Source organism: Oncorhynchus kisutch, linkage group LG19 (assembly GCF_002021735.2).
Source record: "Oncorhynchus kisutch isolate 150728-3 linkage group LG19, Okis_V2, whole genome shotgun sequence".
Taxonomy (NCBI): domain Eukaryota; kingdom Metazoa; phylum Chordata; class Actinopteri; order Salmoniformes; family Salmonidae; genus Oncorhynchus; species Oncorhynchus kisutch.
The window spans coordinates 16631521-16644605 of record NC_034192.2 but is presented as its reverse complement, the minus strand read 5'-3'; the positions used below and the strand labels follow the sequence as shown (position 1 = coordinate 16644605).

At 46.1% G+C, this 13085-nt stretch overlaps 1 protein-coding gene across 1 annotated transcript in view; it reads right to left on the bottom strand.

Moving 5' to 3' along the window:
* Positions 1-13085, bottom strand: part of celsr1a (cadherin EGF LAG seven-pass G-type receptor 1a) — a 126995-nt gene that overhangs the window by 59187 nt on the left and 54723 nt on the right. The window contains 5 exon segments of the mRNA XM_031797701.1: positions 3644-3759; positions 6824-7046; positions 9759-10047; positions 10352-10532; positions 10766-10934. Coding sequence (XP_031653561.1) covers positions 3644-3759; positions 6824-7046; positions 9759-10047; positions 10352-10532; positions 10766-10934 — 978 coding nt within the window.

The window sequence follows — 13085 nt, the reverse complement described above, 5'->3', positions numbered from 1 at the left end:
TCTTTCATCACATTCCCAGTGGGTCAGAAGTCTACATACACTCAAATGGTATTTGATGGCATTGCCTTTAAATTGTTTAACTTCAAACGTTTCGGGGAACCTTCCACAAGCTTCCCTCAATAAGTTGGGTGAATTTTGGTCCATTCCTACTGACAGAGCTGGTCTAACTAAGTCAGGATTGGAGGCCTCCTTGCTCACACACGCTCTTTCAGTTCTGCCCACACATTTTCTATAGGATTGAGGTCAGGGCTTTGTGCTGGCCACTCCAATACCTTGACTTTGTGGTCTTTAAGCCATTTTTCCACAACTTTGGAAGTATGCTTGGGGTCATTGTCCATTTGGAAGACCCATTTGTGACCAAGCTTTAACTTCCTGACTGAGGTCTTTAGATGTTGTTTCAGTATATCCACATCATTTTCTATTTATCTACTATCTATTTTGTAAAGTGCACCAGCCCCTCCTGCAGCAAAGCACCCCCACAACATGATGCTGCCACCCCTGTACTTCACGGTTGGGATGGTGTTCTTCGGTTTGCAAGCCTCCCATTTTTCCTCCAAACATAACGATGGTCATTATGGCCAAACACTTCTATTTTAGTTAAATCAGCCCAGAGGAAATTTCTCCAAAAAGTACAATCTTTCTCCCCATGTGCAGTTGCAAACCGTAGTCTGGCTTTTTATTTTGGAGCAGTGGCTTCTTCCTTGCTGAGCGGCCTTTCAGGTTATGTCGATATAAAACTCGTTTGGACTGTGGATATAGATACTTTTGTACCCGTTTCCTCAAGCATCATCACAAGGTCCTTTGCTGTTGTTCTGGGATTGATATGCTCTTTTCGCACCAAGTTTCATCTGAGGTCTTGGCTGATTTCTTTTGATTTTCCCATGATGTCAAGCAAAGAGGCACTGAGTTTGAAGGTAGGCCTTGAAATACATCCACAGGTACACCTCCAATTTACTCAAATTATATCATTTAGCCTATCAGAAGCTTCTAACACCTTGGCAACACTTTCTCTCATTTTCCAAGCTGTTTAAAGGCACAGTCAACTTAGTGTATGTAAACTTCTGACCCACTGGAATTGTGATACAGTGAATTATAAGTGAAATAATCTGTCTGTAAACAACTGTTGGAAAAATTACTTGTGTCATGCAGAAAGTTTTCCTATTTTGTTGCCTTACAACCTGGAATTAAAATCGATTTTTGGGGGGTTTGTATCATTTGATTTACACAACATGCCTACCACTTTGAAAATGCAAAATATTTTTTATTGTGAAACAAACAAGAAATAAGACAAATAAACAGGAAATAAACACCCCCCCAAAGTCAATACTTTGTAGAGCCACCTTTTGTAGCAATTACAGCTGCAAGTCTCTTGGGGTATGTCTCTATAAGCTTGGCAGATCTAGCCACTGGGATTTTTGCCCATTCAAGGCAAAACTGCTCCAGCTCCTTCAAGTTGGATGGGTTCCGCTGGTGAACAGCAATCTTTAAGTCATACCACATATTCTCAATTGGATTGAGGTCTGGGCATTGACTAGGCCATTCCAAGACATTTAAATATTTGCCCCTTAAACCACTAGAGCGTCGCTTTAGCAGTATGCTTAGGGTCATTGTCCTGCTGGAAGGTGAACCTCCGTCCCAGTCTCAAATCTCTAGAAGACAAAAAGGTTTCCCTCAAAAATGTCCCAGTATTTAGCACCATCCATAATTCCTTCAATTCTGACCAGTTTCCCAGTCCCTGCCGACGAAAAACATCCCCACAACATGATGCTACCACCACCATGCTTCACTGTGTTCTCGGGGTGATGAGATGTGTTGGGTTTGTGCCAGACATAGCATTTTCCTTGATGGCCCAAAAACTAAATTATAGTCTAATCTGACTAGAGGTAGCTTCTTCCATATGTTTGAGGAGTCTCCCACATGCCTTCTTCCATATGTTTAGGGAGTCTCCCACATGCCTTTTGGCAATTGCTTTTTTCTGGCCACTCTTCCCAGCTCTGTGGAGTGTACGGCTTAAAGATACTCCAACCTCTGCTGTGAAGCTTTGCAGCTCCTACAGAGTTATATTTTGTCTCTTTGTTGCCTCTCGGATTAATGCCCGCCTTGCCTGGGCTGTGAGTTTTTGTGGGCGGCCCTCTCTTGGCAGGTTTGCTGTGGTGCCATATTATTTAACTTTTTTAAATTTTACCCCCTTTTCGTGGTATCCAATTGTTAGTAGTTACAATCTTGTCTCATCGCTACAACTCCCGTATGGGCTCGGGAGAGACGAAGGTCGAAAGCCATGCATCCTCCGAAACACAACCCAACCAAGCCACACTGCTTCTTAACACATGGCGCATCCAACCCGGAAGCCAGCCGCACCAATGTGTCGGAGGAAACACCATACACCTGGCGACCTGGTTAGCGTGCACGGCCCGCCACAGGAGTTGCTAGTGCGCGATGAGACAAGGATTTCCCTACCGGCCAAACCCTCCCTAAACCGGAAGATGCTAGGCAAATTGTGCGTCGCCCCACAGACCTCCCGGTCGCAGCCGGCTGTGACAGAGCCTGGACGCGAACCCAGAGTGCCCTAGACCACTGCGCCACCCAGGAGGTCCCATTCTTTCCATTTTTTAATAATGGATTTAATGGTGCTCCGTGGGATGTTCAAAGTTTCGGATAATTTTTATAATCCAACCCTGATCTGTACTTCTCCACAACTTTGTCTGTGACCTGTTTGGAGAGCTCCTTGATCTTCATGGTGTCGCTTGCTTTTTGGTTCCCCTTGCTTAGTGGTGTTGTAGACTCTGGGGCCTTTTGGAACAGGTGTGTATATACTGACATCAAAATCAAATCAAATTTATTTATATAGCCCTTCGTACATCAGCTGATATCTCAAAGTGCTGTACAGAAACCCAGCCTAAAACCCCAAACAGCAAGCAATGCAAGTGTAGAAGCACATCATGTGACACTTAGATTGCACACAGGTGGACTTTATTTAACTAATTATGTGACTTCTGAAGGTAATTGGTTGCACCAGATCTTATTCAGGGGCTTCATCGCAAAGGGGGTGAATACATTTGCACGCATCACTTATCCATTTTTGACTTTTTAGAATTTTTTTATACGTTTTTTTTTTTCCATTTCACTTCACCAATTTGTCCATTACATGAAATCCAAATAAAAATCTATTTAAATTACAGGTTGTAATGCAATAAAATAGGAAAAACGCCAAGGGGGATGAATACTTTTGTAAGGCACTGTAGGTCTTCATGGCTCGTTAAGTGCCTATACTGTCATGAATCAGTCTGCTCAGGCTCTGTCAGGGGGAAGCAGCTGCTCGCTGACCACAGTAAAACACTCAGCCCTTTCACACAGCCAAATCCAATGCATCTCTAGGTGTAACTGCACAGCAGCATAGCCAGACAATGGAGAGGACACATTCTAATGAAATCCTGTAACTGTTTGTTTCACACTGGTCAAGGAGTTCAGCTGATAAGAGTGTTTACCAAGCGGTTTGTGAAAGCCACATTCATGATATCCTTACAGCGGAGTTGATTAAGCAAGCTATCGGCTAGCGTTGATACAAGCAACTCGTAAGTCATTTTCCAGCTCTTTGTGCGAGCATGATTATTTGCACTGTGGACACACACTGCCGCCCTCTCACCTGCAGAGAAGGTGAGTTGGATCTGTTCCTCGATAATCTCCAAGGCGATAAAGTCGTGTTTCTCGTTAAATCTCCCATTGTACAGCAGCAGGGCATTCCTCTCTCTGGTGGCAAACCTGGGGACAAGATGGACACAGGGTCAACCTTCTATTGTCAAACCCACATTTGGTGCCAAAATGGCACCCATTCAAATCCTATCTCTCAAACATTGTTAGCCAAACTTTTTTTGTGCGAACAATTATTCATTAGGTTTTTACAGTGTGTGCCATAGTTAGACAAACTCTGTCACAGACTCTGCGTATCTAACCCAAACTGCCATATAAGATACACTATATAAACAAAAGTATGTGGACACCCCGTCAAATTAGTGGATTGCCGACAGGTGTAGAAAATCAAGCACACAGTCATGCAATCTGTATAGACAAACATTGGCAGTAGAATGGCCTTACTGAAGAGCTCAGTGACTTTCAACGTGGCACCGCCATAGGATGCCACCTTTCCAACAAGTCAGTTGGTCAAATGTATGTCCTGCTAGAGCTGCCCGGGTCAACTGTGAGTGCCGTTATTGTGAAGTGGAAACGTCTAGGAGCAACAAAGGCTCAGCCGTGAAGTGGTAGGCCACACAAGCTCACCGAACTGCCGAGTCAGCACAAGAACTGTTCGTCGGGAGCTTCATGAAATGCTGTTCATGGCCGAGCAGCTGCACCCAAGCCTAAGATCACCATGCGCAATGCCAAGCGTCTGCTGGAGTGGTGTAAAGCTCACAGAAGGGGACCGGTGAGTCCTGAAGCACGTACCGCGTAAAAATATCGACTGTCCTCGGTTGCACTGTCTCTGGAAGCAACATCAGTACAAGAACCATTCGTCGGGAGCTTCATGAAATGGGTTCCCATGGCCTCAAACCCAATGAACACCTTTGATGAATTTCAAAGCCTACTGCGAGCAAGGCCTAATCACCCAACATTTGTGCCCGACCTCACAAATGACCTTGTGGCTGAATGGAAGTAAGTCCCTGCAGCAATGTTCCAACATCTAGTGAAAAGTCTTCACAGAAAAGTGAAGGCTGTTATAGCAGCAAAGGGGGGACAAAATACATATTAATTCCCATGATTTTGAAATGAGATGTTCGACCAGCAGGTGTCCACACACTTTTGGTCATGTAGTGTATATGAGAGGTGGGATTTGGGGTTGGAGAGGTGTGTAAGGAAGGAGTGAGAAACTCCTGAGGAAGAAAAGAGGAAGAGAGACTTGAAGGACAATAAGAAAGTGTTCGGTAAGACCAGTGGTCTAGAGTCAGGAAGGAGGAAGTAGATGCCCTGCCCTGCTGGCCCATCTTCCTGTTAACCCCTGCCATAGTACAGTGCCTTGCAAAAGTATTCATCCCCCTTGGCATTTTTCCTATTTTGTTGCATTACAACTTGTAATTTAAATGCATTTTTATTCGGATTTCATGTAACGGACATGAACAAAATAGTCCAAATCGGCAAAGTGTAATTTAAAAAAGAACTTGTTTCAAAAAAGTCTAAAAAATTAAAAACAGAAAAGTGTTGCATGCATATGTATTCACCCCCTTTGCTATGAAGCCCCTAAATAAGATCACATAATAAAGTCCACCTGTGTGCAATCTAAGTGTCACATGATCTCAGTATATATACACCGGTTCTGAAAGGCCCCAGAGTCTGCAAGGCGCACCACCATGAAGACCAAAGAGCTCTCCAAACAGGTCAGGGACAAAGTTGTGGAGAAGTACAGATCAGGGTTGGATTATAAAAAAATATCAGAAACTTTAAACATCCCACGGAGCACCTATAAATCCATTATTGAGCAATTGAAAGAAAATGGCACTACAACCAACCTGCCAAGAGAGGGCCGCCCACCAAAACTCACGGACCAGGCAAGGAGGGCATTAATCAGAGAGGCAACAAAGAGACCAAAGATAACCCTGAAGGAGCTGTAAAGCACCACAGCAGAGCTTATAGAGACATACCCCAAGATACTTGCAGCTGTGATTGCTGCGAAAGGTGGCTCTACAAACTATTGACTTTGGGTGGGGGTGAATAGTTATGCACGCTCAAGTTTTCAATTTTTTTGTCTTATTTCTTGTCTGTTTCACAATAAAACATATTGTGCATCTTCAAAGTGGTAGGCATGTTGTGTAAATCAAATGATACAAACTCCCCAAAAATCTATTTTAATTCCAGGTTGTAATGCAACAAAATAGGAAAAATGCCAAGGGGGGTGAATACTTTTGCAAGCCACTGTGTGTGTGTGTGTGTGTGTGTGTCATCCTGCATGCGTGCTATAAGGGGCACAGAGGGCACGAGAGTCAGACACCAGATGCCAGCATGGCAGTGGGAGGTGCGGAGGGGTAGCAGGGGGGCAGGAAGACACAGCCGATAAAAGAAAACAGTGATAAGAGTACCTCATCACAGGACTCTTCCTGTTTTCACCCTGTTCTACCGCTTCTCACCGACACACTCTGCTTTTCACATCCACCCACTTTTATGATCCTCACCCCACCTAGAACTTCAAATGGGACTAGAAACCAGATCTGACACAATATTTACACTACGGTGCAAGTGCACTAGTTTTGATCAGAGCCACATAAGGGCAGCCACATAGAATGTAGCTTACTAAATTTATGGGCCGTTTGAGAGACAAAGAACTTGATCTGCATTCCCATTTCTGTGTCCCTGCCTTGACTAAGAAAGGTGTTATAGATCATTTTCCTCTACGGCTGTTTCAACAGATAAGAGCGTGAACACACACACACACACACACACTCTCATGTGTTTAATGTAAGTGTTTTTTTGTGTGAGCTCCGACACAATAAAGATGTCTCTACATGCCCCACTGAACTGGTATACTGAACTGAGCTAAGTGTGTGTTTGTTTGTGCAACCCTCCCTGTACCCAAATGACAGTTTACTACACACACGCAAACATGTACAGTAGACATGTCGCTCTGTTAACACATGATCAACGGAAACAGGATGCTCGCAAAGGGACTGAATACTTCTGCAAATAAGGTTGCTGAGGTTTGTTATCTATGGAATCCATTTTAGAGTAAGGCTGTAACGGAGCAAAATGTGGAAAAAGTCGATACATTCCAAAAGGCACTGTAGATGGGGAGAGATACAGAGAGGGAGAGAGAGAGAGTAGATAGTTTCCAAGTACTCACATGAACGAGACAGTAAAGTGGAACCTCTGTCGCAATCCTCTGAAGGTGATGAAGGACTGACCGGGGAAAGACCTGGTGGTCATCTCACAGTAAGGCTTCTCGTACTCTCCCGGGGGACACTGGCACATAAACCCCCCAACCAGCAGGTCCACACATTTCCCCCCGTTCTTACACACCCCCGGGACACACCGCCCCGACCGGGCGTTTACCTCACAGTGCTCACCTGGGGAGAGAGTAAGGTTTAAGAGTGATATACCCACCCGGTCAGACACGCAAAAAGTCACATTCAGAGACTGCATTCCCATTTCTGAGAGACAGGAGACACTGAATGGTTCTCATGGAGAATCTAATCATAATAATTATAATAAGTCACATACACCAGATAGGTGCTGTGAAATGTGTTTTTTTTTTTTACAGGGTCAGCCATTGTTGTACGGTGCCCCAGGAACAAATTAGGGTTACAGACACTAACTACTGGTCTGGACATCACCACCACAGACACACAGCTCAGTTTCCCACTGACAGACTGTCTGTCTATGAGACCACAGGAAACTAGCTGACTTGCTCAAGTTTGCAGGCCATCTTCGAGCCCATCAGTTTCCTTATCTAAGATGGCCGCCACCCATCGCCGTCAACTCCAGCTCCAGTGTTGTGTCAACCATCATCCCGCCAAGAGGAGGGGAGGAGGACAGCCAGGTATGCGTGGGATGGAGGGGGGCGCAGGACCCTGTCTGGACCCTGGTAATGACTCTTCTCTCTGTGGTATAATCCATTTTCCGAGGAGAATTAGGAGGATCTGTTTCCCTGTAATGCGGGAATAATGTAGAAACCCGAGGCGGACACAGTAGGCCCCGCTGTCATCGGCCACATAATGGCTCCTAACTAGCGGAGGTCGAACTGTGACCTTCAAAGACTAGACCCCCCATTGGAGGAGAGGAAGGGTGGAGTGTGGTATAATGAGGTAATTACAGCTGATAAGGAAGTGAAGGAGGGGACAGAGAGACGGAGAGATGTGGTATCACTATCAGATGAAAGCTCCCGTTCAGTTGACCTGCTGGGGCTCCCGAGTGGCGCAGCGGTCTAAGGTGCTACAGACCCTGGTTCGATTCCAGGCTGTATCCCAACCGGCTGTGATTGGGAGTCCCACAATTGTCCCAGCATCGTCCGGGTTAGGGTTTGGCCGGGGTAAGCCGTCATTGGAAATAAGGATATGTTCTGTTAAATAAAGGTTAAATAAAATAAATAAAAACCAGCAAACTCCATAAAAACGTCCTGAGTGCATCTGATAGCTCCGCCCCTCGACACAAAGACAGTGACAGGAGTTGGGCCTACTGTAGAGTGTACCTGGGGCTGCCAGCTAGACAGCATTCCAGCCTCATCGCAAACATAAATCACATTTTTTATTTATTTATTTTTTATTTCACCTTTATTTAACCAGGTAGGCTAGTTGAGAACAAGTTCTCATTTGCAACTGCGACCTGGCCAAGATAAAGCATAGCAGTGTGAGCAGACAACAAAGAGTTACACATGGAGTAAACAATTAACAAGTCAATAACACAGTAGAAACCAAAGGGGGAGTCTATATACAATGTGTGCAAAAGGCATGAGGAGGTAGGCAAATAATTACAATTTTGCAGATTAACACTGGAGTGATGAATGATCAGATGGTCATGTGCAGGTAGAGATATTGGTGTGCAAAAGAGCAGAAAAGTAAATAAATAAAAACAGTATGGGGATGAGGTAGGTGAAAAAGGGTGGGCTATTTACCAATAGACTATGTGCAGCTGCAGCGATCGGTTAGCTGCTCAGATAGCTGATGTTTGAAGTTGGTGAGGGAGATAAAAGTCTCCAACTCCAGTCACAGGCAGCAGAGTACTGGAACGAAAGGCGGCCAAATGAGGTGTTGGCTTTAGGGATGATCAGTGAGATACACCTGCTGGAGCGCGTGCTACGGATGGGTGTTGCCATCGTGACCAGTGAGCTGAGATAAGGCGGAGCTTTACCTAGCATGGACTTGTAGATGACCTGGAGCCAGTGGGTCTGGCGACGAATATGTAGCGAGGGCCAGCCGACTAGAGCATACAAGTCGCAGTGGTGGGTGGTATAAGGTGCTTTAGTGACAAAACGGATGGCACTGTGATAGACTGCATCCAGTTTGCTGAGTAGGGTGTTGGAAGCCATTTTGTAGATGACATCGCCGAAGTCGAGGATCGGTAGGATAGTCAGTTTTACTAGGGTAAGCTTGGCGGCGTGAGTGAAGGAGGCTTTGTTGCGGAATAGAAAGCCGACTCTTGATTTGATTTTCGATTGGAGATATTTGATATGAGTCTGGAAGGAGAGTTTGCAGTCTAGCCAGACACCTAGGTACTTATAGACGTCCACATATTCTAGGTCGGAACCATCCAGGGTGGTGATGCTAGTCGGGCATGCGGGTGCAGGCAGCGACCGGTTGAAAAGCATGCATTTGGTTTTACTAGCGTTTAAGAGCAGTTGGAGGCCACGGAAGGAGTGTTGTATGGCATTGAAGCTTGTTTGGAGGTTAGATAGCACAGTGTTCAAAGACATTGAGACAGACCATTTAGTAAAGGGGTCATTTGTAGTTGATAGATCATCAGTGGGTTGGTGCATCCTGCTGCTGGCCAACACCAGTGTTGATCTGCAGCCAAAGTGACTGCCATGAAATGCGTGCCTCACCCAAACTGGAAGCTACACTCTGATGGTGGCTGGGGTGACTTACCAGACAGTACCTACATACAATTTAAATATCTTATAGACCTAGGAAAGTATTAGCCTGGTCCCAGAACCTTTTGTGCTACGTTGCCAACTACTATGGCCACGCTCACACCATTTGCAAGACAGCACAACAGGTCAGGGAACAGGCTAGCAAGGATAATACAGTACACAAACAACTCCTTCACCGAGTGGAGCCACTGACCAGTGAAGTCTTCCTGACACTCGCATGTATAGCCTCCTTCTCGGCTGCGACACTTCCCGTTGTTCCTGCAGGGTCCCGAGTAGCAGAGGTCTATCTCCGTCTCGCAGTAGTCCCCGGTGAAGCCTGCAGGACAGCGGCAGCGCAGACCGTTGATGGGGTGGATGGGCCGGAACAGCACCGTGTCGGAGGAGATGAAGGGCGGGGAGCTGTCAAACTTCAGCACAGACACACACTTCATATAGTTCTCACACGGCTCCCTCAGGCAGATGTTGTCGTCGAAGGGAAGCACCTGGAACGGATACAATACATTAGGAAATAGCTCAAATCCAGAAAATGTGAGATTTGGTTTTCGGTCTTTCCTTCAAATCAGTGGCTGACTTAGATCGGGAAAACCTGAGTCGTGTTCATTACGGCACACCGTAGCTAAACTTTTCAAAACAACAACAAACATTTATTATTGGACAAGTTCGGATAGTACCTCCCTGATCATTTTCTTCAATTTGGGGCCAACTGTACATGACCCAGTTGTCCAGGAGTGGGTAGGCAGGGGTCAATTTGGGATTCATTCAAATAACCTGTTGTGAGTAAGTTACCTGTTGTGATGATATTAGTCGGAGCAGGGTGCGGTTCAGGTAGATCTGCTCCTGCAGCTCCTCGGAGGGGAAGTACCTCCCCGGGGGACCCCCTGGCTGCAGCGCCGAGAAGGTCACGTTGAGGATGGCGCCGCGAACGTCTGTGTCGTTCTGAATGTTGAACACAAAGACGGCCTGGCGGCTGGTGGAGAGTAGAGAGTCTTATGATCACACAGAGCAGAAGTGCTGTGGTAGCAACAGAATGCTACACGGACCTCCATGGAGTAGAAGCTAAGGTTGCAACACTTCAATAACTTCCCCAAAAATTCCCAGGTTAGACAGAAATCCCAGTTCCGAGGGTTATTATTCCCTCCTGATACCGAGACTCTTCCAAGCAGGTTTTCTGGGACCATAAGAAGGGAGCAGACACATTACCTGGTGGAGAGCACGGCTGCCACACCTTCCAGGAAGAGGGACAGCAGAGGGGACAGGAAGCGCTCCTGAGACATGTTCTCCAGGCGCACTGTGATGCTGTTGGTCAACATGTCGTCTGTGATTATGGTGACCCGCAGGGTGCACAATGCTGTGACCCGATGGATACCATCTGGGGAGGGGGGAGGAGAGCGAGAGGGGGGGTTAAATGGATGAACTACAGAGCAGAGCAACAGTTAAAAGACAGATCAGAACGAATGTACATAATTGAAGCCATGAAGCTTTGCTAAGATTTGTTGAGCGTTTTGTAGAATATAGAAGTGATCCTCATGTATGTATTGTAGAGTAGTCGAGTCAACCACAGTTCAACCACACTAAACACATGAAGATTGGTGTTAAACTTTGTTGAATAGTTCATGAAGGAGCCCAATTTGTTAAAACTGGCCCGATCATTAAATCAACTAGACAGAGTCACTGGCAGGCATATAATCATTTGAATAAATAACCTGTCCTGTCAATGACAGCAAAATGTCAGCATTTCCCTCCCTCTTGTCCAGGAACACACTTTAATTACCTACTGTAAATATCTCAATCCTAATGGATCCTTCTCAGAGGAGATCTCGGGCGCATCCCAAATGGCACCCTATTCCCTATATAGTGTACAACTGTAGACCAAGGCCCACGTTGCTCTGGACAGAAGCACAGCACTCGATAGGGAATAATAGTGCAATTTGGGACGCAGACCCAAGAGTGTGAACACCAACACTTCCCCGCAAACGAGAGACGTGTGCTGCTCACAGCGATTTCCTGACAAATATTATGTTACAGTGAGACTTGGGAAGGACTGGCTTCCAGTGTCCTGAGTCTCTGCCAGCGTTCTCTCTCTGTGCAGAGCTTAGCAGCTGCACTTGTTTGTCATGCCACGGTTCTCTATCGACTACGGTAGATTGAATTAATCATTGTGATTCCAACTGATTCAAAGCCACTCCTAAGTAATTAAACCACTCTGATCTCGTTTCAACTTGTGGAACAACTGTAAACTGCTCAGTTCTTCTATCCCATATGTGATATGGACTGAGTGTACAAAAGAATCTTTGAATCTTGAGACAATTGAGATATGGATTGTGTGTGTGTGTGTGGGCCGCTCAGAGGGTGAACGAGCAAGACAAAAGCTGAAGTGCCTTTGATCAGGGTGTGGTAGGAGATGCCAGACGCACCGGTTTGTGTCAAGAACTGCAATGGCTGCTGGGTTTTTCATGCTCAACAGTGTGTACAGTGTGTATCAAGAATGGTCCACCACCCAAAGGACATCCAGCCACTGTGTAACACAACTGTGAGAAGCATTGGAGTCAACATGGGCCAGCATCCCTGTGGAACTCTTTCAACACCTTGTAGAGTCCATGACCAGACGAACTGAGGCTGTTCTGAAGGCAAAAGGGGGGTTTGGTGTACACTGTGTAGAGCCCATAGGCCTAGATCCATTCGTTATAACGCTGGGTTATAGGAAGAGAGCTGACACTGCTAACTCTTAACTGATCCATACAATGTCTACAGGGCTGATCCATAAAGTCTACAGGGCTGATCCATAAAGTCTACAGGGCTGATCCATACAAAGTCTACAGGGCTGATCCATACAAAGTCTACAGGGCTGATCCATACAAAGTCTACAGGGCTGATCCACACAAAGTCTACAGGGCTGATCCATACAAAGTCTACAGGGCTGATCCATACAAAGTCTACAGGGCTGATCCATACAAAGTCTACAGGGCTGATCCATACAAAGTCTACAGGGCTGATCCATACAAAGTCTACAGGGCTGATCCATACAAAGTCTACAGGGCTGATCCATACAAAGTCTACAGGGCTGATCCATACAAAGTCTACAGGGCTGATCCATACAAAGTCTACAGGGCTAGGCTATTTGTTCAACACCAAGCATACAGAGAGAGTCTACAGGGCTCTAATACTGTGGTTTCTGGGATGTAGGAGGAGAGTTGCCAACAGGTGGCTGCAGCAGTTGAAATACTGTTGAAACGTCTCTGAGTGGCCGATCGGGTTGCAGGAGTCTTGTCGAGTCAATGTGTATGTGTGCGTGAGAGAGACGGCTGAGCAGCAGGTGCCTTGTCAGTCACTCTCCCCCAAATTAGGTCATTTCTCAGGACCCCTACACCCCTCTCTAGCCCCGCCTCCCCCCTTCCTATATTCCCTCTCCCTCCCCCGTCAGTGCCTCTGTTCATCAGACTGCCTCACACTGTTTATCAGACTGGGTGCTGATACCGTTGTCTCCTCACAGCCTCCACTTCCTCCTCCTCTTCACTAAAAG